The sequence below is a fragment of the Lobosporangium transversale genome, assembly GCF_002105155.1.
Source record: "Lobosporangium transversale strain NRRL 3116 chromosome Unknown BCR41scaffold_76, whole genome shotgun sequence".
Taxonomy (NCBI): domain Eukaryota; kingdom Fungi; phylum Mortierellomycota; class Mortierellomycetes; order Mortierellales; family Mortierellaceae; genus Lobosporangium; species Lobosporangium transversale.
The window spans coordinates 1-26,407 of record NW_019029054.1 but is presented as its reverse complement, the minus strand read 5'-3'; the positions used below and the strand labels follow the sequence as shown (position 1 = coordinate 26,407).

Here is a 26,407-nt window from a genome sequence, read left to right as displayed (position 1 = left end):
CTATGAAGTTTATTTTACAGCATGCAACTATAATAATCGACTATTAAAAATATTGTCCACTAGCATTACCACCCCCTGATCCTGTCCCATTCCCGCGTCCAAGGTCGCCCCCAGCATTCTGTTGCTGCTGATGAAATTGCTGTAAAGCCAATTGAGACGATGTCAATGTCTGTGTTTTCATGCGCGCTAGCCGTTCCTTCATTAATGCGACCGTTTGAGCACGCTCCTTGGCCGCCATCGATTCTTGCAGTGCTTGGAGTGAAGGGGCTGACGATGATGGCGAAATACTATTAGCTAAAGCACTTCCACTTCCAACGCCATTATTCCCTGTTGTATTAGGGTACCCGTTGTTCAAGATGTTGTTGCCGATACCTCCATCTTGTTGAGGTGCATATTGCCCCTGATATGGCAAATGCATACCACTTACTGAGCTGCTAAATTGTGAAGCTGTGGGTGAAGCAGATGCGCTAGAGAGAGTTGACTGATAGAGAGACGATGGGCGAGAACGATTGTGCTGCGCCAAGATTTGTTGTTGTTGCAATTGATGCTGCTGAAAATCAAGCTCTTGTTGCTGCCGCATTGCCAAACTGGGACTATTACGGCCCTCCATCAATCTGCTATTCGGATCATGACTGTCATGAACCGGAGAAGGCGTCTTGGAATCCTGCTTTAAAGATGATAGTGAGAATAAGTGTACGTGTACAAAGTTAATTAATATGACTATCTTACACTCAAACTTATTTATGAGATTATTGAATGCTAACAGTCAGGCATCATTTCTTACCAGTTTATATCCAAACATCTGTTGAAGCCGAGCGAGACGATCTTTGTATGACTCCGATGGATCGATAGAGGATGATCCTACGGCACTTGTCTCACTATCAGAGCCTACCATCGAGAGTATACTTTCTCGTTTTCTTGCGGTTGCTTCCATTGCCTCACGGTCCCGGACGAGTGGTGATCCTGCTCCGCCTATCCCTAGGGTACTGATTGAGGCTTGTGTAGAGCCACCTGTAGCGGCCGCATTTGCCTCTGCCTCCAAATTAGCTAGACCTCTCCGAATATAACTCTGGAAGAAAGTCCCCGTCTTGGCAAGTTGTGCATTCACCTTAGACTCCATATTGGGATACATCTTTTGAAATTGGTACAAATCCGAAATACCCTGTCATAATATAAGCAAAAAAAAAAAAAAAAAAAAAAAAAATTAGAAAAAATCAATAAGTTGAATGCCGGTTCAGGTCAATATTATGAAGAGTATTCATACCTGCTTTGTCTCCTCTCTGGTCCCAATCTTGGTAAATATCTGAGTCAGTCGACTATTCATTTCTGTTTCAGACGCACCCGACGTGTCATCTGCGCCCTTGCCTTCGCTACCGCCGGTGCTGTGGCTTCGGACTGGAGACTGCCCCATGACCATACTCAAGCGGTTAAAGTTAGCGCCTGCACTATTAAATTCAAGTTGAGGAGATCCAAATACAGAAGTAGAAGTATGTGGCGCTTGCAACTGGGATGTAAAAGTAGATTGCAGAGGGGTTCTCGGCGAAGTGGAGGAATGTTGAAACTGAGGCGACTGCTGGAATTGCAGTGATGATGGCAACTGGCCTAGTGGGGGCTGAAGCTGAGGTTGTGACAGTTGCTGCTGTAGCTGCTGCTGCTGATGTTGCTGATGTTGTTGATGTTGCAACTGTTGTTGATGTTGCAACTGTTGTTGCTGTTGTTGCTGTTGTTGCTGTTGTTGCTGTTGATGGAGCAGGGTTTGGTTGGTCATTGAACCAATAACCGACAGCCGTTCACGGGCACCATTGCTGGGAGCAGATTGTAATGGAGGGTTCTGTGCCGGAGTAACAGGACGTTTCTTAGGTCCAGTCATGTGGACTAAATACTGATGAATAGCTGATTTGCTTGGGTCTTCGATCAGGTCGAGGTGATTAAAAACTTCATCTCCCATACCAGAGGATAATTCTACTAGTACTGTCTTGACGGTTCTTAGAGGCATGTCACCCAATGGGACTCCTTCTTGAGCACGTCGCTTCCACTCGGGCGGCGATATTGAGACTAAGAAATCATTCATGTCTGCCAATAATTCATTTGGTTTCAATGTGCCCGCAGCAACACATTCCTTGATTGTTTTCGTTAGCTTCCAGATGCACTTCATGATAAGATCTCCAAACTTGGCCTGGTGGGCTGAATCCCCATGATCCATATTCCTGAGTGGCTGAGCGCAGCGAACCAGGATCAAAAGTAATGCATTGAATGTTGCATTGCGATTACTATTCTCCAGGACCTTCACCATAGTGACATTCAAAGCCTTCGCCAATTGCTGACCACTCTCGACTTTGTCCAAATTCTTGTCTAACAGCCGACTCGCCAGTTCATGCAGCAAATTATACAGGTAATCTGATTGCACCTTGCTTGCTAATTGCTTGTTGGAGAAAATACTGACCAGAGAATTGACGAGGTGCTTACATACGCGGGTAGTCGGGGTGCTACGCTGTTCAAGTCTAGTATAGGCTAGACGAATCTGGAGAGTATGAGCATTAACCAGCTGGTTGACATGAGGAATGATGACATCTAGGGGGCCATGAAGTGTTTTCTCTAACTGCTTCAAAGCATCTATACTCTGGTTAGGATCATCACTCATGATCTGGGTGACAAGGTAGTCCATTACTGCCTCGCCTCTCATATCTCCACCAGATACCGAAAGACGTTTAATCTGCGCTGCTGGTGGAGCAAGGATTGACGATGATGACTGCTGCGAGAGGTTATTGTTTATCGGCAAAATCCCTCCCATTCCTCCCATTCCCCCCATTCCTCCCATTCCTCCCATTCCTCCCATTCCTCCCATACTATTAGCTCCAGATGGTCTGATTCCGTTTAAGGGTTGTGATGTAGGGACAACACCTTCCATCGAATCAAAGGAGCGCTGTTGCGCGGACATTCCCATAGGCATTTGAATGCTGCTGTTGTAAGATGAGGGTAGGTCGTTATGCTCCTGCTGCGTGTCATGCTGCAAGTCATGCTGGCGCGACACACGAGGTGGTGCTGAAGCTCCTGGAATACTGGGCTCCATGGGACTAGGGATTGGTTGACCTGGCTTCTTAGACATTGTCAACCGAGATTTTGGTGCAGCAAGTCCCGATCCTTGTCCTTGTCCTGGATGCGAAGAAAGCGATGGAAGAGCTGGAATAGGTGAAGTCTGTTGCTCACGAGGAGGGCCTTGCGGTGTTGGGAGAGCGCTCGCAGTTGGTCGAGCAGCAATCTTTGAAGGAGCACCAGGAAGAGCGGATGCATTGGCGCGAACACCAGCTTTTGCGCTTGGTTTGGATAAGCTAGGGAGCGAACTTAATGCCCCTCTTTCGACTGGTTTAGTGCCTTCTACTGATGGAGGACGAGGTGGGGGAGCAGGTTTGGCTGCTTCAAGCATGGGCATAATAGCAGATTTTGCAGCACCTTTCAAATCACTACACTTTGAAACGACAGCGTCATATCCAACGTTGGCTACTAAAATGGGTAAGAATGCCTGACCTGCCTTACGAACATCGGGGCTACGATCTTGTAAGCACTGCAAGACGGGAGGTGCGAGCGGCGAAAGGTCTGGCAATGCCGTATCACGCTCCTTGGCACCATTGCAAAAGGTTGTGAGCCAGGCCAGTAAATCTTTACGTAAAGTTGGCGAATTAGTGACCAATGAGACTGCCAAGGATGACACGAGACAGTCCAATCCACCTTGCGTAGCAAATGCTTCCAAAGCAGCAATAGATGCGTTTCGAACGTTTTCCTTTTGATCAGTGAGACAACTGGCAACATTTGAGCACAGGATCCTTGCATACTTTTCAAACGGCTTGCCCATAGCATTGGCGACATTAGCACAAATCTCCATCGTAAGAATCTGCAGATTCTTATTGCTGTCTGCAAGCCGAAGCTTCAATGCCCCTGGAAGTCCACCTAAATTAGGCTTGATCCGTTTGTTGGCATCTATAATAGCAGCGACCTTTTCCAGGCCTTCTTTACGCACTTTCCAATTCGCATCGCCACATTCTTCTAACAAAGCAGATGTAAACTGGCCCCCGATATCAACTTTAGGGAAAAGCTCCTCCACTGCAGCGCTACCTGTGCTCTCTTCAGCAACTCCCTTGGTGATTTGAGGCGGCTCCATGTCTGCGACCTTTGCAAACTCTGCATCAATAGTAGCCAATAGTGCTGAATTGCAGTCCTCAACAAATGTTCGAATCCCTATGATCGAAGTATTATTTTTAGAATAAGAGTTTACACCTGAGAACGAAAGGCGGTGACAATTAGATATACCATACCTGGCCCGACAAAACGACGGAGCGTTCCAAGGACAGCGACAGCATTAGTGCGTACAGCTGCATTGGCACTTCCAAGTGTTATTTTTAAAAAGTCAATCATCTCACGAATCTGTACCCCACCAATGCCAAAGTCTTCCAGTTGCTGATTAATCCATAGCAATGAATCCGCAAGGGCTTTCGGTGCTTTCAGTTTCTTCAGAGGATCGTACGATTGACTAAGGACGAATTGAAGTGAGAGCGCTTCAGCGTATGAAGCTAAGCAGTCACCTGCTGCCTTCTTGAGTTTAATATCGCCCATCTTATCAATCATAGCTAATATGAATTAATCGCTTGAAAGGTTAATATATGAAAACCTAGAGAGTAGGCAAATGCCGATCGGATGATAAATGCAGAGAAAAAATATACCTGGGATGCTCAAGGCAGCACATGCTTTGGAAAAAGTCGGTAGTTTTTGTGCTTGGAGCTGAAGGATACCATAGAGTTTGGTCGTAACCTGGAAGTTGCTTTCCTTCCACCCAGGTTTTTTAGCCAAAACGCGTGTGATTAGCTCCGCCTCAAAGTCAGTGCTGCTATCCACAAGCTCATATAGTTTTTCCATAGCTTCCAAACGCACCTTCCAACTAGAGTCACCAAACTCTGCAATTAACTCCGGCGTCAGGAATTCAGCTGCCTGCTCTTCTGCTGTTTCATTCGAAAATTTATATCGTATAGGCTCATCATCCTTTTTAGCTCCACCCGCTGCAGGTGCTGCCTTCTTTGCTGCCGTGCTTGCAGCTGAAGCCGTAGCTGGAGTTGTTTTGGCTACAGGTTTTTTAGCTGAAGACAATGCTGGTGGTTTAGCTATAGGCTTTTTTGCAGGAGTTTCCACCTTTGCCGCGGGTTTCTAATTGTATAAACAAGCCGTAGTTTGCATAATAGAGCAAAATATCAGATACTGTCTACTACACTTACAAAACCAGTACAAGAGTCATGTTCATCAAGGCCTACCGTTGCCGCAGGTTTGGCAGCTGAAGCTGCGGGTTTGGCTGCGGGTTTGGCTGCGGGTTTGGCTGCCGCTTTTGGTGGGGCCGCCTTGGGTGGGGCTGCCGGGGCTGCTTTGGCCTTGACTACAGCTTTATCACAATATTCCTTAACTTTCCCAGTCTTGACAGTATCCAGATTTTCTATGTATGCCAAGAGTGGTTTTTCGCCGCAGCATTTCATAAGCGTACCAAGCGCTTCAGCAGTCGCTTCACGGACTGTAGCATCTCCGTCGTCAAATGCCTTAACAAGCATTTCACATGCCGTTTTAATTTCCTGCTTAGATGGTGCGATTTTGATTTCCTTTAAACGATGAACTTGAAGTTTTATAACTTCTGCTCGAATTTGCGGATTCTTGTGAGCTACATTTGCTGCAGAGTCTTCCAGCAATTCAGAATATGGCGCCTGTTATGAGTCTCAATATAACAGCGCATGTGTAAGATACTAGTCCATTTTCCGTGTCCATATCCTCTTTCAACCTATTTCATGCAATAGTGCTTACCGTGCTGTACATAGCATTTAGTGCACCAGTTAAAGCCTCTACAACGGTGACTTTGCGCTCTTTCAGTCGATCCATGATGAGTCCTGCTACTGAGGATTTGTATCTGTTGAAGTTGTCGCGTAGCCCTTGAGCTAGACCTTCAAGGCAATTTGCTGCCACAATGACAATGTTAATATTGGTATCCGCCATACGCTATATTTTAGAACAAGAAAAGAATCAGTTTTGTTCTCAAATTAGGCTATCATGAAATGCCAGTGATAGATGCTATGCGAAAAGAAGAGAAGAAGAGCAAACAAACCTTCCCAAGTGCTCCAACTAGTTCTGAGTAGTTGGTGTCAAGAATTTTAGGTGATTTGCAATGGTTCAAAAGACCGTCCAGAGCCTCTTTCCTCTCCTGCCATTTTTTAGATGCAAGAAGCTCATAAAAGTTTTTCTCCATTTTGGCATTCACGTCAACTGGGTCAATAAGATCAAATGCATCCACTTCCTCCATTTCCTCATCCTCATCCTGACCTTCAGCCCCATCGCCATCACCGTCAGCGTCTGCTGCTGCTGCTGTTGCCATCTCCTCTTGTTGTGAGCGGAGGTACTTTAATGGAGTAGGTTTTTCATCCGGCAATTTTTCAAATGCCTCTGTCAGCTCCTTTTGTTGCACTGGTTTTAGATCTTCTAGCGATGGCATAATTGCCTTTCTCAGCCATCGATACAGCTCTATCGTCAAGGCATTGGCTTCTGCACGAACGTTCTTGTCGGAATGGGCAAATAATGATGGTAGCTTTTTAAGAAGAGGTTTGACATTGATATTCTTAATTCCAAAGGTCCTAATCCAATGCAATGAGAACTTTAAGGTTAGTATCCATATCATTGCGGTAGAGGACTAATATCTTCTTCAGACTCTTCCGTCCATCCTACCGAACAATTGCAGCAAGCGTATTTGTTGTTGTAGCTACTAGCTTTGGTAGTTTGGCTTCCAGCCCTGGTATTACATCCTCCTGTTGTCGGGAACAATGGGAAGAAATAAATATGTGAGAAACATGCTGATACGCCCAGCGCGAGGTCTACTAATGAAATAATAATAAAAACTTACAATCACAGGATCTGGGGTATCAACCTCAACATATAATAGAATAAGCTCCAAGGCTTTTGCTTTCGTTCCTGCTCTCGTAGATGACAGACATTTTTCAACAACTGCAGGCACTACGATACTCTTCGTCCTTGGGTACAGAAATAGGGTTAAAGAAAATAGAATAGAAAGAGTGAGACAGATAAAGAGGGTGAAAACCAAAAAAAAAAAAATAAAAAATAAATAAACCCTAACCTATTAGGATCGGGAGCATTCTCTACAAATTGAATCAGGGTTGTCAATCCGGATTCCTGAGCGACTGCGTTGGAATCAAGTGCGATCTTCTTCAGTGACCCTTCGTACCGGCGGAAGTCAGAGTCTTCGATGCTGGTTCGGAAAAGCTTTGCAAGCTCTTCATATGCAGACACACGCGCTTTCCAATTCTATGAAATGCAAACAGAATTACAAAAAAAAAGTGATCAAACGTATGGACAACATTATGATGCAAGTTATTATGAGATTGTAACCGTACACTAAACGACATGAAGTGATGCCCAAACGAATTATTAGATTTTGCACCTTGTGTTCCAATCTCTCCTGGAGCGGGATCGCGTTAAAGTTTTCTTCAGAACCGCCACCTCCAAATTCATCCATCGCAAAGGATAGTACGTAGTGTGCACAAATACCAAAAGGAAAAGAGATATATTTGTTTTTGTACAGATATGTATAAGGATTTAATAATGATAAAAAAAGGGAGGAAGGTGGGAAGGATGGGAGGGGAAGGCAAACTTGGACTTGTTCGCGTGCTTTGTGTGAGCGACAATAAGATAAAAGTAGGCAAATCAGACAAAAGTGAGCGAGTGAATGGATGTCAGTAATTATGTAAGTGTATATGAAACAGCAATGTCAATGTCGTTGGCCTTAATGAATGTGAATGGAGGTGATAAAAATAAAAGAAGTCAATAGCGTCCATCTAGCTGCTCAGGTGGAATGGACAGATTAGAAACTTAAAGGTGCAGGAGAGAATGAGCCGTTGTGTGAGCACCTTCAAATCTGGAGGCTCGTGACTTTCTTCGTTGCGGTGCATTCTTTGCCGATAGCTTTTTGAGTCGATAGAACTTTGAGTCGATAGAACTTTTGTCAGTTTACCAGAGAAACCAAAGTTGCTTTGGCATGTATATAACATGGCAAATGTGTAATGTCAAAAGAACCTTCACTCTTTCGATTAATATTTCACCATGTGGCAAGCAACTTCTGGACACTTGCGCCGAATGCAGCTGGTCACTGCTGCCATCTCCTTGAGCTCAATTCCGATCGTGGTGTTAATCGGTTCGAAATGCACTCGAGCGACATTTTCTATTTACTTCTCCCGCAGACTCTCTTCAATCTCTACACTTCATTCTATTGCTACTTCCGAATTAAAAAACCGTTCTTATCTCTCTTCTTGGCGGGCACATATATCTTCTTGACGGCCAGAGGTTTTCAATTGGCACTGGGGAGTCCAAATCTGGCTATGCTTCTAATTGTCGAGGGCTTCAATATATCTATTGTCCTACTTTTGATTGCCCAGTTCATATTGGTAGCAGTCGTCTTCAGTAGCAATAAACCTCCCTTATGCAACAGTAGCATTAGTGCAACACGAGCAAATTCAGACGAGGATCCCAATCTAGTAATGGATTCAGGAGATGTCAGGGCATCGCAACTAATCCACGTCTATCAGCCGAGACTATCGCTCATATCTACTCAAGCAGCGCAGGCATCAGCAAATGATGAAAACCACAATGCGGATATTCTTCAGTCGAGAAATGAAAGTTCCCAAAGCCAAACCACTGTTATAGAAAGAGTCGAACTCGAAGAATTACCAAGATACCAGAGAAGACCCCCCACACAGACAGCGACCATCGTCGATCTTTCGAATCTTCCTGACGTTGACCATGCAATCCTGAACACTACTCTCGGTCGTTCTGCGCAACAGAGAAATCTAAGCCTTTCAGAGCCGAGCGGTGCCGCCTCAGCTCCTGTAGAGGCTCCCGTTTACTCACCACCAGAGCATTCATCTAACTTTGTTTCAGAATCAGAATCTCAGGAAATTCCTTCAGCAAGTGTGCCATTGTTTTCTCTAGTATCAACATCGACAGAGGTATCTTCTGTATCATTACCAACGTCTGAACCACCAATTTACGCACCATAACCGATATCCTTACAACCCAATATATTGTATTCTGTATATAAACGTTTGACAAGCGTGACGCGAACAAAATTGCTCTCAACATTCTACTGAAAGATTGAAAATGGGCCATCGCGCTTCATTTTCACTGTCAATACATCTTTTCTTTGTGCATAAAACACATAACACATCTAAATGAAACCAAGGTCTTGCTATTTGGCCCTGACTCCTATTCGGGCATTGGTTGCGCTCTTGACTCTTTCCTGCCTCATTGCTATCGCGGTTAGCAGGAAACTAGATGCGGACAGAACATGGCCTCCGGGGCAAAAAGAACAAGAAACACCCCTTCTTGCTACCGTGGAATATTTTAAAGATTCTCCACAACTCACTATCAATTTAATTCCACTCATTGGTGCAGTTTATCTCCTTTATTCACGCTATAACCCGAATACTAGTGATGCTAATAATGGCTGGCACTCATCCTGGTTTTTCAGAAATGTTGTCATTCTATCATTCACAATCGTGGGACTATTCTATGGAATTGATCAACTCATAAAAGTCTCGGTCGACCACAATGGATGCAATGACCCGTTTTTTACAAACACGCAATCAAGATGTTGGGTCCAGTATGGAGTCAGCAGCTCTGAGATAGCTTGGGCTGTCTTACTTATTGTCGAGAGTAGGTTAGCCATTCGACAAATGAGAGATCAGGAGCCTAGATTTCAAAATGCAGATGAGGAAGTACGGGCAGCAGCGTTGTATCAACCAGATTTGTCTCTGACAGACAATCTCTCCTCACCAGAAAGAATTGAATTGACAAATCAAAGAACCGATGTAAATGATCAACCACCAGAGTACACGAGTGAAAGATCACGAAACCAGCCTCAGATTGTAGATGCAACCAACCCACCTGAAAGACTAGCAGAAGCTGTAGCAAGACGACTACAATCAGAAGATACCCAAAATAGGTTTCCAGATCCAGAAACATTACAGTTGCCACCATCTTATGCGCCTTAGGTATTTATTTTAATACGACATTTTTTAGAAATATCATGAACTGGCTTTGAGAACCATGGAGGCACCTTGAGCAAGAGATATCTACTCGAACCATTTTCATTACAAAGTCTCCAATAAAAAACGTCATCAACCTTTCTTTTCTCTGTAATATACTGTACGGCTCAACTTCCATTCTTCACACTTGAGAAGGGATCCTAAGTCAAGTAATCCTAATGCACCGTTTCTTGGTGCGTCTCAATGCGCCCAGACTGGTCTCTGGCCCACTTCCTTCCAGGGATGCATGAGGCCATTTAAAGAAGGCGCCTACAGCTTCATTATTGAGCTGGGCATTGAGCTTTCAATTCTGATTATCTCGCTCCGCATCTTCCGCCTTGAGAGATGTTAGCATCATCGGCGTGGAAGGCCGAGGAAGTGCGAAATAATCTTGACTATGCATCGGTTACAGGGTGCACGAGGATTTAAGCTTGAATGAGTTGATGCGTTGATTAGACCAGGGTCACAACCAACCGGTTATAGTCTCATCGCAGGAGGAAGACACTTCTAATTTATCAAACTTAACCTCAACACATTCTAGTATATTAGAATGCATTTCTCAATTGATGTTCCTGTATCCTTCTTCCGTTAGTTCCTCTCCTTCATTCTTCTTGACAGCTCTCCCAGTGGAATCCTTGTCCAGCTCTAGATCCTGCTGTAGCTCCTCTGCCTGGCCAGCGATGCGACCTACATCTCCTTTGTCCTCGGCAGGCTTCCTCCTTTGTCCTCGGCAGGCTTCCTCCTGCGTTCCTTCTCAGGCGCGCGTCATATGCTAATAGAATCATTACGACTCCATTTATAGTAATGGTGCCGCACAGCTTGAATTGCATTTTGGTGTATTGCTTTTGCCAGAGAACCATAGCAGGAGAGGATCCTGAACAAGAGATTTGAGGCTGGTCTAGATCAACCGATGAATCTGGAAGACTCTAAAAGATTAGAGATTTATCTCAATTGGCATCGAAAGATGGGACTAGCAGAGGCTAGATAGATGGCGAATGGCTTGGTCACGTCTTTCGTGTATTATTGGATTAATGGTTAATGAATAAAAATTTTTCTCTGTCAGGTCGGTTGAAGTAATATTGGAAAGCAAGGGGTAGGAATCCTCACTTTTACTTTCTTGAGCAACACACAACTCAATTTTTCATTTGTTTTCCATTTCGTTATATATCAATCCCATTCGTTGATACTTCAAAAGCGACTGATAGCACAGTTCGATGTCTCTATCACCAAAATCTTTCAAGCCTATTTAAGATGTTTTATGCCATTTGTATCGAGCTCGCATTAAGAGCGATCTATGTAGCATTCTTTCCTTCGTAGCCCATAGAGAGTAATCCAAGAGTATTACCCTGACAATCTTTCCTTACTACCATAAGGATATGGTTGCCTTCGGAGGCTGATGTGTTGGATGCGGAGGATGCCATTTCTCGAAAACCCTTCATAGTGGGATATTCCACTCCTGATGACTATTCAAAGGTTCACACCTCAAGAATGCTACATCCACCTGAATGCTCTGACGCTAGATCCTAACACCATAATAAGCATGGGCGTGACATCTATAATATAAACGGTACTAACTAGTTTTCGCTTCGTTGCCTGTCAATGCCATTACCACTATTAGTAAAATATAAAACGAGCACTACATGCCACGCTGAAAAAAAAAAAAAAAAAAAAAAAAAGAGGATGTTTTAGTTCACCAATCAATCAATCCGTAAAATTTTTGCCACCAAACATTGTCATAAAAAGAGCATTGTACGCCAGGTCTCTTATTTTCCCAACTACGCTCCCACACTTTACAGGCATCTTGCATCACCACAGTCTTTAGAGACTCAGGTGCCGTGATCAGACTTTCAATTCCTACTAAGTCCCATGGCTCCGCAAATGCAGGGCTTCAGATGTAAAAACACGATAAGACTTAGAGCGCACCATTGAAGTGCATCAATCTCAGTTCTTTGACTGAAGATGATAGGGGAAACTGCGATTATTTATTTCAACTGTGCAAAAAAGCTGAACACTTGGACTTGGACCGAGTACATACTTCCCAATCACCATCCGATTTCCTGGAGTTGCTTAAACTTGCACTCAATAGCATCCGTAAGCAACCAAAGCACCATGATTTCTACAGGGTGTATTCCTTCGTCAAGTCCAAACATTGACAAGGCTACCAAACCTAACCTTCCTCGGTATGGACATTAAGGACGAATACATGGCTGAACTAAGACGGCTTAAATTACCAAATGCTCTATACCTTGCTCCCCGTGAATTGCGTGGTTTCGGCCGGCTCTCTATGCAAGGGTTGCTAACAGACAAACACATGATACAAGAAACAAGGTTCCGGGTAGCACTTGCTGAACAGTGCATGCAATTTTGGCTCTGTTCCGTACATGCTTTTTTAATAAAAGCATCTTTTGGTTCCTAAGCCTGACAGAGCTGAGGTCAATTTAGCATGGTGCGGACATTCATGTGCTCTACCACGTTGGAAAGATTTTAGCAGACAAATGTATAACCAACTACCTGCTTTAATAGACGCTGAAACTCTTTTTTATTATTATTATTATTGTTATTCGAAAACGGATGAATCTGCAGTTGCAAGATCATTCATTTTTAGTAAATGTCGCCCAGAGGCGCTTATACCAAGAAGTAGGAGTCCCGATTTCCAATTAGACATGACATCCATGGCTACAGCAAACTGTCTTTAGGTCGTATTTTTTTTCTCTCTTTTTATTTTTTATTTTATTTTTATTTTTAATTTTTTTTTTATTTTATTTTTTTCTTTGTCTTTAATCTACCACCAAATTGAATAAATATAACAAAAAGGTTTTTTTTTTACTCTGAGATAAAGTACTGTTGGACATCGGAAGTTGGACGAGGAATGCTTACGGACTCTTCATAAACTTCGACTAAGTGAATATGAGAAGAAGTTTTTGGAGGTTAGATGAAGAAAAATGCATCGTTAGGTCCTGATCCTGCTTACTCTTCGTTTTATTACTCACCAGACTCATATTGAACATTGCTGCGCTTGCGTGTGACGGCCAGTTGTTCAGGTGTCATACTGGCGCGAACCTTGGCGAGAGTCTCCAAGATCTCATTCGTTGTAGGGCGTTTAGCTGGGTCAGACTGCCAGCACTTCTCATACAGTGCCATGTACTCTGTAGGTGTGCCTTCAACTGGCAGCTCACGCTTTCCATTCATGATGGCAACAGCCAAATGAACATCCTGTGGGACCTTTGCAAAAGCAGAGTGACCAGATGTTAGCTCCCAGAGCAGAACACCAAGAGAATAGATATCACATTTTGCATCAAAATATTTTGGGTTGCGGAATCGTTCGGGGGCAATGTAGGCCATGACACCAATCAAAGGATCATCGTCTGCGTCCTCGCCTTTGCCGTTAGTCTTTCTATCTTCGCCGCTCTGATGGGCATCAAGTCCAGTAATCTTTTTACTAATGAATTTGGAACGACCTTCTCCAACAGGCACCTCCTCCAAAGAATACTCTTTGATGTTCCTGACTACACGCTCTTCCATAATTGTACTAGCTCCGAAGTCGGTCAGCATGGCATTGCCTTGATCATCGATCAAGATGTTGCCTCCATGAAGATCACGGTGGTAAACACCTTCTTCATGAAGACGGGCAATACCTTTGGTGATCTGAGCCCCAAGGCGGAGTTTATCATCCCAAGTGAGTTTATGGTACTCAACCTTGAGATGCCACGTGAGTGATCCTTTGTCAGCATACTTTGTCACAATACACATCTTGTCCAAGCCAGCTGGAAAAGTTACCCCATAAAACGCAACCACGCTGTCACACCCCTTCATGCGACTGTATATCTCGACCTAACTCAAACAAAAAGAGAAAACAGTTAGAAAGACCAATCAGCTATCATTTAAATAATTTTCTTTTCCTTGAAAAAAGGGCCTCTTTCCATAGAGCAACTTGTGAAACAAGCGAAATCAATCGAGATCAAGCTAGCCTTGAGAAAATTACCTCTTTTGAGATAACGTGAGCAGAAGCCTCCTTAATCGCGACCTTCTGACCCTTCCATTCAGCTACGTGAATGATACCCATACCACCGGCATCTACACCAATGGATAATTTCTTGATCTCGGTCGCTGGGATTTCATTACGAAGCAGAACTTGCTTCTCTTCCTCGGTTAAAGGGTATGGGAAGTTTTGGAGTCCTTGCTCAATCGATTGGCTCTTTTGACCGACAGAAAACTGTCTTGAAATCCTTTGAAAGAAGTTTGGAGACTGGTTGTTTTCCTTGGTTGCTACTGGGGCTGCTGGTTCGACTCGACTGTCACTAATCAGTGATTGATTAGAGGCGTTCATAGGAGCATCCCCAGTCTTTTTGGGAAGTGTCGTGTCCTGCGCACAGCATTTGGAGAGAGGGTTGCCCATGATAATGGTCTTAGAATGGTCTCTTCGTTGTCAGAAAGTATGCCTGTTATCAGCTTTCCATTGAAAAGAGATAAATAGGGTAGGTTTAGTTGGATTACAGTTGGATTGACTAGAATACGACATTTCAGGTTCATAGTCGTGATAAGAAGTAGGATAAACACATGGGGAATAAACATTCACAAGACTGTAAACTCAAAAGTGACATAAAAAAAATAAACACGCGTCTATAAAGTTGTGACTACAGAGGACAGTCTGATGCTGTGCAAAGGTTTGTGACAGTAATAAAAGATTGGGAAATGGAAATGTGCAAAGACATTCTCTCTCTTTCTCTCTCTCTCTCTCTCTTTTTTTTTTTCTAATTCATTGGTGACCTACCAGTAATTGCTATTGCTATTGCTTGTAGTTATTGTTGTCCTTTTGAAATGAGAACAGCAAAAAGAAGAGGGAGGAAGAATGATTACGAGCAGAATCGAGGGAACAGTAAGGGAAGAAGAAGAAAAAAATGATAAAACAAAGGAGTGGTGCGAAGGAGAGAAACGAATAATAGAGAGAAAAGAGAGAAGAAAAGAGCGGGCACCAGGAGATGGAAGAAATATTGCAGCCATATGGGGAATCCCAGATCAGGCTAATTGTGTCCAATCGCAGTTAGGGAATTCAAGTCCTTCCGAATAATTTTACTTTACTTTCTGACTAAACCTTTCTTTTATATGTTGAACAAATAACTTTTTTTTTTTTAGATGCCTTGTTCATGCCCGTGATAATCGGCACAAATCTCGGCTTAGTTTCTTTAGAGTCTAACCATTTGCTTCACTTGCCAATGATGTGTCTACTCATTATAATTCTTTGCTTCCCTTTTCATCGTCCCCTTTCCTTCAGTACCAGAAATAAATAAATAAAAACAACGTCAAACTATAGCCTACTGCTTATGCATAAAAACATCAACAACTAGTGTCGAAAAAAGGAGAAAAGGAAGAGTTTGAGCCTGGCTCTGGACTAACAAATGACCCCATTTCTGTTCAAAATGGCCGTGGAAAAATATCTAATTGATCGTTAAGTCAGATCTAGACGAAGAAACCCCATCCCTTGCTCTCCTGTTTGCATTTCGATTTAGGAGTGCAGAATCTGGCAGCTAGAGATGCAGTAGGCTTTTCACTTATAAGGTGGCAGGAAATAACCATTTCCTTTTTTATCCACCTATAGGTGATTAAAAAAAGGAAATGATTATTTCCTGTCACCTTTATAAAGTGAAGAGCCTAGAGATGCAGTACCGAGTCAACTTTTGAGCAGAAGCAACATGCGAATAGTGCACGAGCTTTTTTTTTTTTAGTCCGTGATAAACAAACAAACAAGCTTGAAACAACTTTTTTCCAAAGAAAAAAGAAAAAAAGTCCTCTTCTTATTCGAACGGATTTACATGTTTTATGCCTTTGATGAAGCCTAGCTTAATTTTGTGTGAGAACAATAATTGGATCGATCTGATCGAGAACCTTGTTACTCAGGGATCTGGCGAGCACTTTGTTTTACTGTAATTCTCATTTATACAGAACAATGTCACTATTTAGACTATAATTGAACAGAGCGGCAATGACATAATTCTTAAACTTTATTTTTGCTCCGTACCACGATCTTTGTGCAACGCGGACATTGATTGGTTCCATGATATTTTGAAATCTTTCTCTCACTGAGCCCACATCCTGGACATATTAAAAAAATTGACTTGGGGGCTCGTGAAACTGCACATGCATAGTTGACTGTTGAAAGCAATGCACAAGGGGAAAATCTGAATGAAATCTCGTGAGCGTGTCGTTATATATTTGTTCGACTTCCTCAGTGCATTGCTGATTTCTAAAAAAAAAAAAATCCAGGATTTCAGTTATATCAATCACTGAACTGACACTCATATCTTGAATCAGACTAAGCTTGTGCCTGTTAATTGGTGTTGATAATACTACCGGTAGAGTAGAAGATGAAAATAGCCGACGCAATAAGCACAACAACGTGGACGTTGAGCCATATTGACCCAGCTTTGAGGATAACATTGGACATACTCCTTTCGCAATCTTCACTCCCATCTACGCTTGTGTACTCCCAGCAGCCGTGCTGACCCCGCAATTGATATGCTTATCGGTATGATGGATCTCAGAGGATCCGTTATGTCTGCGATATGATAACTATAATAGTTACAAAAAATCTATATCTGAGATGACTATGTCGTTAAATCCTTGGATGCCCAGAAATTGGCAATGTAGTCCCATCCCTGGCGCCTTCTGTTGGGTATCGAGAGCATCCCGCCACATATGGTGCCCCTCAGCTGAATGCAGCTGAATACGGCTTTCCTCTTCATACTTTGAACCGAGGCTGTGGCCATGTTCCTCCTTGAATTGATCCTTGGACGACTCAAAATTGACAGTATCTGGTGCACATTGCCGCAAGAAGCATAGGTGTGCCAAAATCAATAGTCCTCTTTTTTTTGAAACTAAATGAAGGGCATCCTTGACTTGCCGGCTTTCCTCTTTCTGTCCTGAATACCGCTGACCTATTTTGCTGCAATTGCGTGTAACCTGAGCTGCCTAGCGATCCTGAAACACCGCCACCCTTACCCTCATCAGCGTCCTCTCCCTCATTACCGTTTTCATGCTTATTAGTTCTCTTAACGCCCTCCTACTTGCATTTGTAGCAAATGTTTTATAACACCCATTTTCCCATGTTAGACGTCAAAGACAGAAATTCGCATCTACCATTCAAAAATTAAAGAACGCACCCATATTTTAACGTATCGCTTCTCGTAAAACGTGAAGCGTCTTTGACTTCGTTTACGTTTAACATTGATACTTCACCAATGATGATAAGCTCATATTTTGTACCAGCAAAGACCATCGGGACAAGCAAGAGATGACGATATGCCGTGTGGAGTCCTTTTAGGGTAGCCTCCTCCACCGTCTTGATACCACCACTAGCAATTATACTACTAATAATGTTGCTACTGTTCTTTGAAGCTAGTTCTGCATCTTGGTCCAATAATAGCGCTTCTAATGTCGCCCCTGTAAATCTTATGGTATCAGCACAGTTTTTTCTAGGCTGATTGTAGGATTAGTAAGAGCAATTCGCGCCGTTCCCGGCATGGTCAATTACCAACTTTGCAAAGCAACAACAGTCCTGTGTAGCTCTTCAGACTTTATCTCTTTATTTTCATAGCCTCTAAAATATTAAGTACTTCATTGCTTGGTTGGTTCCTGACCAAGCCTGAATTTGTGAACTAAACAGTTCACTTGGGTATGTCGAGTTGGCCACGTTTGTGACATCCTCGTTTGATATCTGTGTTCACCAAATTGGACATGCCATCACCGTACTGATCATGGTGAGAAGCTTCTTCCCTTCCTGCGACATAGCATTGAGTTATTAATGATCAGAAGCTCATTACAGTCTTCTGCAATTCAATTTCCAAGAGGGCCCCGAGACGGCCAGTGCTTGATAGGCTTCCTGCTTGTGCATATGCTAGTCTTACTGCTTAAACTGGAGTTAGATGCTAGTACGGACGAATCCGAAGCAAGTAATTCATCGTCTTTGTGTATATAGACCTATCCCAACTCAATTGAGGGCTTACCACAGCTTTGCCTATACCTAAAGGCGGTTGTTGCACGTTCACAGCCTTCATCTTGGCTCTGGCTTTGTCACTTGTAAGAAACATCTGTCTCATGCTCATATCTTTGTAGGATTTGTGAGGTGATGAGGTGTTGCTTGCACAATGTCTGCTACGAAGGCTCTCTTTTTATGGCTTTGATTTAAAGTTTGTCTTCTGGTCTGCTGCGGAGCATTGATGGGCAAATGGACAAAGTGCTAAAGGGCTTTTAGAGGTTTCGTTGATAGCATAGGCTAGCGCGATGAAAGACCTATAGTTCTGGAGCCGTTCTTGCATATATGCCAATATGCTTTGCTCCGGGACAGAAACATGTGCGTAAGGATAAGAGCAATGGTTTGCATAGGGCGGGTACAAGAACTGGGTTGGATAATGTTGTTCAATACATTTTAAAGCAGCCATGAAGAAACACAGCAAGATGGAATGAAATGCGGAGAGAGCATTCACGATGTAGAGCAGGAAATATCATGCCAATAGTGTAGCACCAGACTATGACCCTTGTTTTGTTATTTAAATGAAATGATTAAAGTAAGGTTACAGCACTCATTGGGTAAGAGCGCCCAACTCGGATCCAAAAAAAAAAAAAAAATCCACTTTGTTCAAGATTCGCTTTTGAGTTGGTCATTGGCCGTAAAGGCAACCATGATGACAACATGCTATCGACCACGAGGAAAATGCAAGCCCCTTTTTTACCCCTACTCACAATCTCAGACTCGCCCCTTTTGGCAGAGAGATGGAAGGACAGAAAGGAAAATGACGCGCACTGGCTCTAGACGATCATGGTAAGTACATCGACTATCCATGCCACATTCACACTGGCAAAAAAACAAAAAAGAGCTTTCACTGTCAAGCTTGACCTGACCTCCCGAGAGAGCGAGAAAGAAAAGCAGGAGATCAATTTCTTTTTTTTTTTTTTTTTTCAACCGCTACATTCATTTCATTCATTTTTCAATTTCATCCGGCTGTGCTGTGTGCCATTCCTCCTCATTCCTTCCTTGCAGTGCCAAAAAGCGAGGTGAGCCAGCTTTCTTTTGATAAAAATGGGACAATCAAACGGAAATCTGTGTGTGGTCAGTTGCACAGGTTCTCATTCCCAAAGTGAGGAATGGCGTGTCATCACTGCATACACTCAGACCATGGGGAAACTAATAGCATTTCATAACCTTTTCTTCCTCCTGTCATTCTTCCCATCACTTGTCCCGATTTCCTAGCAGGATTGTTCCAACAATTAAAATTGACACATTCATGCCTTCCTCTTACATTTTTCATCCACCAGCTTGACTCTGCGACGTTGCTCCTTTTTTATTATTATTCTTATTTCTATATTTATTCGCCTTGTCGCTTGGAAATATTCAATTAGACCTGCCCGATATCTACAACGCTACAGCAGAAGCAGGCATCGCCCTCAACAACACCCAAGGAACTAGAGTGTGAGGCGTCTTGTTCGAGCGTTTCAAAACCTCACCTTCTCCAGCCTGCCATCGTATTTGATCCCAGCCCATAGCTCATTCAGACCTTATAATTCAGCTAATAGAATCAGTCATGAGCAAGGGAGGCAACATCAAGGTCGCAGTGCGATGTCGACCACTTAACAGCCGAGGTAAGTGATCTTTGATCAGCAATTGGCAATACCCTTGTATAGATGTTGTTATTCTGACAAATAGTACTCGCTTCCTTTCTGCTCCGCCCACCGGTTCCTGACTTTTTTTTTTTTTTTTTTTTTTTTTTTGGATAAATATGATAAACACTAGAAATCGCGAAGCAGTCAGAATGCATTATCCAAATGGATGGTAACATGACCACGATCCGACGGCCAGAGGATGGAAACTTGAAGTCTTTTTCGTTCGATCACTCATACTGGTCTTATGATAAGAGCGACCCCAGTTATGCGGGGCAACAGCGTATCTACGAGGACTTGGGTGTGGAGCTGTTAAATCATGCTTTCAGTGGATATAATACATGCATTGTAGCTTGTAAGTGATCAATATCATGTTTATTTAAGTATCTATTACGACATGTGGTTTCTTTTTCGATCAGAACATGTCCGTCCAACTTGCCTTCCCAGATTTATGAGATAGAGATGGGAGTTGAGAGCGGTGTGCTGACTCCTTTTGCGCCTACGGAAAATTAGCCTGCGTGTATTTTTTTTTTTTTTTTTTTTTTTTTTTCTTTTCATGCGATTACTGGCTCTTGGTATTTTGCCATCCGCATGTGTTATACCAGCTGCACGCTCACAAATCTATCTTTCCCGTCTAATATTTTTAATATCTTGTTTAGATGGACAAACTGGCAGTGGCAAGTCATATTCAATGGTGGGTATAGATTTGCGCATGGATCACAAACAATGTCGGGATATAGTTGTTAACAGATGTCTCCAAAGAGATGAGATCTTTAATAATTATTCTTTGTCACTTCATTTGGTCATCTATAAATCACGAGGAAAAGCCATGTGCTTCTCTATGTGGCAGAGCCATGAATGGCCCCTCGTTCGCTAATTAAGGATGTGTAAAAAAGGACAAATTGCCTCGTAAAACAAGATACTCACACAATCTTTGCAACGATCAAATAGATGGGATATGGTGAAGAACGCGGAATTATACCTCTTTCTTGCCACGAACTCTTCCGGCGGATAGAAATGAACACAGATCCATCACTCAGCTATCGCGTTGAAGTCTCTTATATGGAAATTTATTGTGAGCGTGTGAGGGACCTGCTAAATCCTAAAAATAAAGGTCATCTTAGGGTGCGCGAGCATCCATCCTTGGGACCATATGTCGAGGATCTATCCAAGCTAATGGTTACATCATACCAGGATATAGCAAATCTAATGGACGAAGGGAACAAGGTAGGATATAGCTCAATCTGGTGGGACCTAGCCGAGCCATTAAACCGGAATGGATTGGATTATATGGCTTAACTTTTTCTTCGAATGATTTCTTCTAGGCTCGAACAGTGGCTGCCACCAATATGAATGAAGCATCTAGTCGATCGCATGCTGTCTTCACAGTACTACTCACCCAAAAAAAACATGACGCTGAGACTAGACTTGACACCGAGAAAGTATCAAGGATTTGGTAGGTTGGAGTTTCTGCTTCACTTCATTACGCCATATAAGAGGTACCAGATATCTGAATAGTATATTATTTGACGTGTCAATTAGCTTGGTGGATCTTGCTGGAAGTGAGAGAGCAAACTCGACGGGAGCCACGGGCGCACGATTGAAGGAAGGTGCCAACATCAACAAATCGCTGACAACGCTTGGTAAAGTCATCTCAGCTCTTGCAGATGCATCCAGTGGTGCCACTATTACTACTGCCAAAAAAGGACCAAAGAAACCAAGCGAAGTTTTTATCCCTTATCGTGACTCGGTAGGGGCTTTTATTATTATTATAGTTATTTATTTTATTTTATCCTTTGTATTCTTATATCATTGCGTTATTATTGCTATATCTTGTTTTTGACTGGCTAAACATGCTGATCCTCCTTAATTACTATAGGTCCTTACTTGGCTTCTAAAAGATTGTTTGGGAGGAAATTCAAAGACGACTATTATTGCGGCCTTATCGCCAGCTGATATTAACTACGAAGAAACTTTGAGCACTCTTCGCTATGCTGACCAAGCCAAACGTATCAAGAACAAGGCTGTCGTGAATGAGGACCCGAACGCCAAACTTATTCGCGAGCTGAAGGAGGAGCTGTTGGACTTGCGGTCTAAACTCAGTATTTATGATCCTAGCCATGCCGGTGGGGACCTTAAGTCACCCAACTCATTGGTCACTATTGTCGATCTTCATGGGAATACTAGGACTCTCTCAAAGGAACAGCTGCAAGATGAAGTACAAGCTTCAGAGAAGATCATGGCTGAATTGAACGAGACCTGGGAGGAGAAATTGAGGAAGACCCAGGAAATCCAACAAGAACGCGAAAGGACTCTAGAAGAGCTCGGTATCTCAGTTGAAAAGGGTCATATTGGAGTTCATACTCCCAAGAAAATGCCACATCTAGTGAATCTAAGTGAGGATCCTTTAATGTCCGAGTGTCTTGTCTATCAGCTCAAGCCAGGGATCACCATAGTTGGTCGTCTCGATTCTTCTGTGCCAGCGGATATTAGGCTCTCAGGGACAAATATACAAGATAATCATTGTCATTTTGAAAATAATAGCTCCAGTGTGACGCTCCATCCCGGAAAGTCGTCCATGACAATGGTCAATGGTTTAAGAATCACAAAGCCAAAGAAGCTTCGATCAGGATATCGCGTCATCCTCGATAACAATCAAGTCTTTAGATTCAACCATCCTGAAGAAGCTCGTCGCGAGCGAGAATCAATGCAAAACCAGACACCTGGCTCGAGCATGGTTTCGTCCCCGACTGTGAGAACACACGGCAATCTCTCAAATGGAATGGAGGACGATCGTCCTGAAGATCGGCCAGACTCTCCATTGTCATCAGGTTCATTTCAGTCAGAGCTTTTCGATTATAATTATGCACGCAAGGAGGCAGTCATTCAAGCGCACATGTTATCCGAATCCAGCATCAATCAACTCAAGGATCAGGATTTGGAGGTACTATTTGACAACATTGCCAAGATCCGATACATGCGTAAGAGCGTGAGGTCGGAAAGCCGCGCGGGGTCTCATATTGATGACGATCTAGAGTCAAGATCTTCACGGATATCATTCAATGGGCGCTGGCATGGAGAAGGAGGAATGGGCGAAGACGGACGGGAAAGTCCGATTCCATCCTTGGAAACATCAGCTTGGGCGTTAAAGGAGAAGCTACGCCTCGCTCAAGAGGAAATGCAGTTGTTGAATCAGCAGAAGCAAGAATATGAAGCTAAGATCCAAAACTTATCAGCTGCGGAGGCCAAATCAGATGAACTACTTGCAAAGAAGGCCTTGATGGAAGAGCGTTTGCGTCAGGCTGAGGAAAATCTCATGAAAAAGCTTGAGCAGCAGCGGGAGCAATACGAGGACAAAATGAAACGTATGTCTTTGGCAAGCACTTCAAGTCAGCAGTTGGACGAGTCTCAACTGAAAGGGAACTGCTCGGATTATGAGCTCAAGCTTATTCGCAAAACGCTTGGGCATTGGAAAGAGCAGCGAAGCATGCAGATGGCGGAAACAATTCTTGCTAATGGGGGTCTCGTCAAAGAGGCCAATATTATCAGTCGTGAACTTAAAAAAAACGTGATGTACCAGTTTACGGTCATTGAGGCTGGCCAATTGGCAAACCCAACATCATTCTGGGAGAAGCCCTTCGATTCGCCTCAGTCTAACAATAATGATGAAGAAACATTGCTCTCCGGCCTGAAAAGACCTTGCATTGGTGTCAAAGTCATCGATAGCAAACATCAATCTGTTTATCTCTGGTCACTCGACAAGCTTAGTTTGAGGCTACCACGGATGCGTAGTCTTTACAACCTCAACGAAAAGTTACAATATAAGAAGCAGTATAATCTGGAGGACCCCTTTTATGATACGCCTGCGCCACGGTTCACGTTTATTGGAAGTGCTTCAATTACTTTGAAGAGTCTGATTAAGATGCAGTTTATGGAGAGCATTGTTCCTATCATTTGCAGAAATACAGGAAAGGTTGCCGGCCGATGTCGGGTAGGGCTCACGCCTCTCAATTTGAGTGATCCCAAAGTCCGTTCTGGGCTTTCTCCTACGCTATCAGTGCCCAACTCACCTACAAGACTTACCAAATTAGCGCACAGCCGCAGTACTAGTCGTGCTCACAGTCGTGAGCGATCTTACATTGGTAGTGGCAAAGTGGATGGAGTCTCACCAGCTGCCGTGGGCATTGGAGACAAACTCTTATTTGAGATCTCTATTCTCGCTATTGAAGGACTTTCGGAGCAACAATATACCCAGGTTCATGCTCAATTTAGACTCTCTAATTTTGGCGGCGTTGTACCAAATTCGACAAGTGACAAAGTCTACGCAACTGATACGGCGAATGGCTTTGGAGACAAGCCCATATTCTTTGGATACGCACAATCGTTATCCATTGTTGTGACGGAGCCTATATTAGATGTCTTGAGGAACGGAAGCTTACACTTCGAGGTCTTTGGTGAAGCCAAAAAGGCGACATTAGAAGCTTCGGAGAGGTGGGATATTGAGCAAGAGCAGATCGGCCAACAGTTTCTACAGCTACAGGAACAGCAGAAGTGTGGACATGGTAACAAGCGATCATCGTTCGACAGCCTTAACTCCATCAGTGTGATTTCCGAACGCCGTTCAGAGGATAAGCAATCATTAGAGGAGCATCATGATGTTTTAGCTTTTGTTCAGATCTGTGAGCCTGCTGCTGACGGAAGGCATACACCTGTTATGGTTCTGTCTAATTCACCATTGGACCCTGGTGCATTTCAACTTCGACAGGGTTTACAACGTCGTATCATCCTGAAGTTGACCCATACATCTGGAAAACAATTTCTTTGGAGTAGTGTCTCAAATATTTCAGTAGGCAGAGTTCGATTGGTTGACAATAAGGGCCACCTTGTTGAGTCATCGCCAGGAGATGATATATCGCTTAAAATTATCCCTGGCCAGAAAGTTGAATATCCAAAGAATGGAACCAGCGAGCTTGTTGTCCAAGCTTCTTGGGACAGTACACTTCACGACGCGCTTTGTCTGAATCGGGTTACTACATCTAATTCACGTGTGATGATGACCGTTGCCTGGACAGTCGTAGCCGAACGGTGTGCAGAGGCCATTCATTTCCAAATGGATATTGCAGTTCAAATACAAGAGCGCGAGAATCGTACACTCTATAGGTTGACGTCAATATTGACGTCTACTAATATCCTGTCAAGAATGAGTGGTCTTTTCTTACTTACTCTGAAGCCTATCTTAAAGAAGCGGTCATCTGATGTTTGGCGAATGAGCTTTACAGGAGAATATGTCCGAGGCGAAGAGCTTTTAGGAGGGTGGAAGCCGCGGGGAGTATCACTTGTCAATGAATACAAGAATAAGGTGGCCCTAATGAACAAAATAGAGAGCGTTGAGAAAACTAGACAGTGGTTGCAGCTCCACGGAGTAACGCCTCAAGAAATAGGTACTACCGGTGTTTCTGTCAAGATCGAGGGCAGTGAGAACAACACACCATTGACGCCAAATGTAAATGGTGCAGACGGAAACTTAGACGTTCGGTCTCGTGAGTTGTTGGAAAGAATAGTTCGACTCTGGTCTCGCAAACCACTTATTCTTGAAGAGGTACATCTCCATGTAGTGTTTTTTTTTTTTTTTTTTTTGTGGTTAGTCAATCTGGCATCAATACATGTCCTAACCCTATTTCAACGTACTGCAATAGTTATTGAAGAAGCAAGACAGTGCTTTGAAAAGTGGTGACGGCGAGAGTATGAAGGTATCTAGACGCTCAGTACGCTTCCAGTCCGAAGCGAAGTTTATTACCAAGTGGTAAGTAATGTGTTGTTGTCTGTTTGACTTCGTTTAGGATGTACTGTACAGTTGCATGATCTCAGTTTTTTATTATATATTTATTTTTTATGATATAGTGAAAAGGTATCGAAGAAAGGCTATCTATGCTACCCTGAAGACAAGGATGATGTATGGGTGAAGCGATTCTTTGTAATCCGTAGGCCATACATGTACGTCTATGCCAACGACTCTGAGACTGAAGAGCTTACTGTTGTAAATCTAAAGGATGTCACTGTAGACTACAAACAGGATCTTGAGGAGATGCTTGAAGTAAGTCTTTTTTTTATGTCAGCATCGGGAAACAAATATTTGTGTTCACAAAATCCAATAGGGAAATAGGTGAAATATGTGAAGTATGCTGAGAACTAACGCATTGTATCCATGACCTATTACTCTTCTATTTACTACTTTATATAGCGCCAGCATGTCTTTTCGGTATACGCTGCCAACAATTCGTATCTCATGCAGGCATCATCTCGCGAAGAGATGCGTTTATGGCTAACAGAGCTCGATCAGTTCTTTAATCTTTCACGAGTCCCGGCTTAATCAACTTTCTTTTTTTGTTTCATTGCAAATTAATTTATGCCATGCTTCTTCTCGTATTCCTGTAAAATGTCAACGTCCAGGTTGCGTCGTTTGTTTTTAATATCAACATCCATCTCTGATCGATATGTACCCTTTTATCTTTGTTTGAATAGTTGTACTTTTCCTTTTAGTTCCCCCTATAGTCTATATACCATACACAATAAAGTGAAATTCATGCCTTTTTTCTTCATTAGATGGCACCTTTCTGTCGGGTTGTAAAAGTAGAGTTGTTAAT

General features: G+C 43.1%; 6 protein-coding genes across 6 annotated transcripts; 3 read left to right on the top strand and 3 right to left on the bottom strand.

The window, feature by feature from the left end:
• Positions 1–3: 3 nt before the first annotated feature.
• On the bottom strand, positions 4–7,896 carry BCR41DRAFT_364748 (armadillo-type protein). Its single transcript, XM_022026072.1, has 12 exons — positions 7,475–7,896; positions 7,151–7,338; positions 6,920–7,046; positions 6,745–6,824; positions 6,131–6,653; positions 5,833–6,024; positions 5,298–5,735; positions 4,716–5,193; positions 4,311–4,622; positions 1,265–4,233; positions 785–1,162; positions 4–667 (listed from the first exon to the last, which is right to left on the bottom strand). The coding sequence occupies exons 1-12, from the start codon at positions 7,547–7,549 to the stop codon at positions 44–46; spliced, it is 6,384 nt and encodes a 2,127-aa protein (XP_021875542.1). The 5' UTR covers positions 7,550–7,896; the 3' UTR covers positions 4–43.
• A 116-nt stretch (positions 7,897–8,012) lies between these two features.
• Positions 8,013–9,173, top strand: BCR41DRAFT_364747 (hypothetical protein). The gene has a single exon (XM_022026071.1). The coding sequence runs from the start codon at positions 8,094–8,096 to the stop codon at positions 9,084–9,086; it is 993 nt and encodes a 330-aa protein (XP_021875541.1). The 5' UTR covers positions 8,013–8,093; the 3' UTR covers positions 9,087–9,173.
• A 60-nt stretch (positions 9,174–9,233) lies between these two features.
• Positions 9,234–10,204, top strand: BCR41DRAFT_364746 (hypothetical protein). The gene has a single exon (XM_022026070.1). The coding sequence runs from the start codon at positions 9,258–9,260 to the stop codon at positions 10,077–10,079; it is 822 nt and encodes a 273-aa protein (XP_021875540.1). The 5' UTR covers positions 9,234–9,257; the 3' UTR covers positions 10,080–10,204.
• A 2,731-nt stretch (positions 10,205–12,935) lies between these two features.
• Positions 12,936–14,508, bottom strand: BCR41DRAFT_375725 (kinase-like domain-containing protein; the record flags this gene model as incomplete). Its single annotated transcript, XM_022026974.1, has 3 exons — positions 12,936–13,009; positions 13,103–13,943; positions 14,095–14,508. The coding sequence occupies 3 exons, from the start codon at positions 14,506–14,508 to the stop codon at positions 12,936–12,938; spliced, it is 1,329 nt and encodes a 442-aa protein (XP_021875539.1).
• Positions 14,509–16,688: 2,180 nt separating this feature from the next.
• Positions 16,689–18,232, bottom strand: BCR41DRAFT_426722 (hypothetical protein; the record flags this gene model as incomplete). The annotated part of the gene is made up of 5 exons (XM_022030767.1): positions 18,113–18,232; positions 17,723–17,823; positions 17,326–17,557; positions 17,070–17,169; positions 16,689–16,921 (listed from the first exon to the last, which is right to left on the bottom strand). The coding sequence occupies exons 1-5, from the start codon at positions 18,209–18,211 to the stop codon at positions 16,689–16,691; spliced, it is 765 nt and encodes a 254-aa protein (XP_021875538.1). The 5' UTR covers positions 18,212–18,232.
• Positions 18,233–19,294: 1,062 nt separating this feature from the next.
• On the top strand, positions 19,295–26,356 carry BCR41DRAFT_364743 (hypothetical protein). The gene is made up of 10 exons (XM_022026069.1): positions 19,295–19,745; positions 19,897–20,118; positions 20,423–20,457; positions 20,715–20,990; positions 21,089–21,219; positions 21,306–21,513; positions 21,643–25,362; positions 25,460–25,566; positions 25,665–25,857; positions 26,005–26,356. Exons 1-10 carry the CDS (start codon positions 19,688–19,690, stop codon positions 26,131–26,133), a joined length of 5,079 nt encoding a protein of 1,692 aa, XP_021875537.1. The 5' UTR covers positions 19,295–19,687; the 3' UTR covers positions 26,134–26,356.
• Positions 26,357–26,407: the final 51 nt, after the last annotated feature.

Coding starts and splice junctions, on each gene's coding strand:
- BCR41DRAFT_364748 (XM_022026072.1), bottom strand. CDS start 7,549: ATGGATGAATTTGGAGGTGGCGGTTCTGAAGAAAACTTTAACGCGATC. Junction 7,047..7,150: donor AATGCTCCCGATCCTAATAG/GTTAGGGTTTAT, acceptor TCTGTACCCAAG/GACGAAGAGTATCGTAGTGC. Junction 5,736..5,832: donor TAAATGCTATGTACAGCACG/GTAAGCACTATT, acceptor GACTCATAACAG/GCGCCATATTCTGAATTGCT.
- BCR41DRAFT_364747 (XM_022026071.1), top strand. CDS start 8,094: ATGTCAAAAGAACCTTCACTCTTTCGATTAATATTTCACCATGTGGCA.
- BCR41DRAFT_364746 (XM_022026070.1), top strand. CDS start 9,258: ATGAAACCAAGGTCTTGCTATTTGGCCCTGACTCCTATTCGGGCATTG.
- BCR41DRAFT_364743 (XM_022026069.1), top strand. CDS start 19,688: ATGAGCAAGGGAGGCAACATCAAGGTCGCAGTGCGATGTCGACCACTT. Junction 19,746..19,896: donor TCGACCACTTAACAGCCGAG/GTAAGTGATCTT, acceptor GATAAACACTAG/AAATCGCGAAGCAGTCAGAA. Junction 20,119..20,422: donor TAATACATGCATTGTAGCTT/GTAAGTGATCAA, acceptor TATCTTGTTTAG/ATGGACAAACTGGCAGTGGC.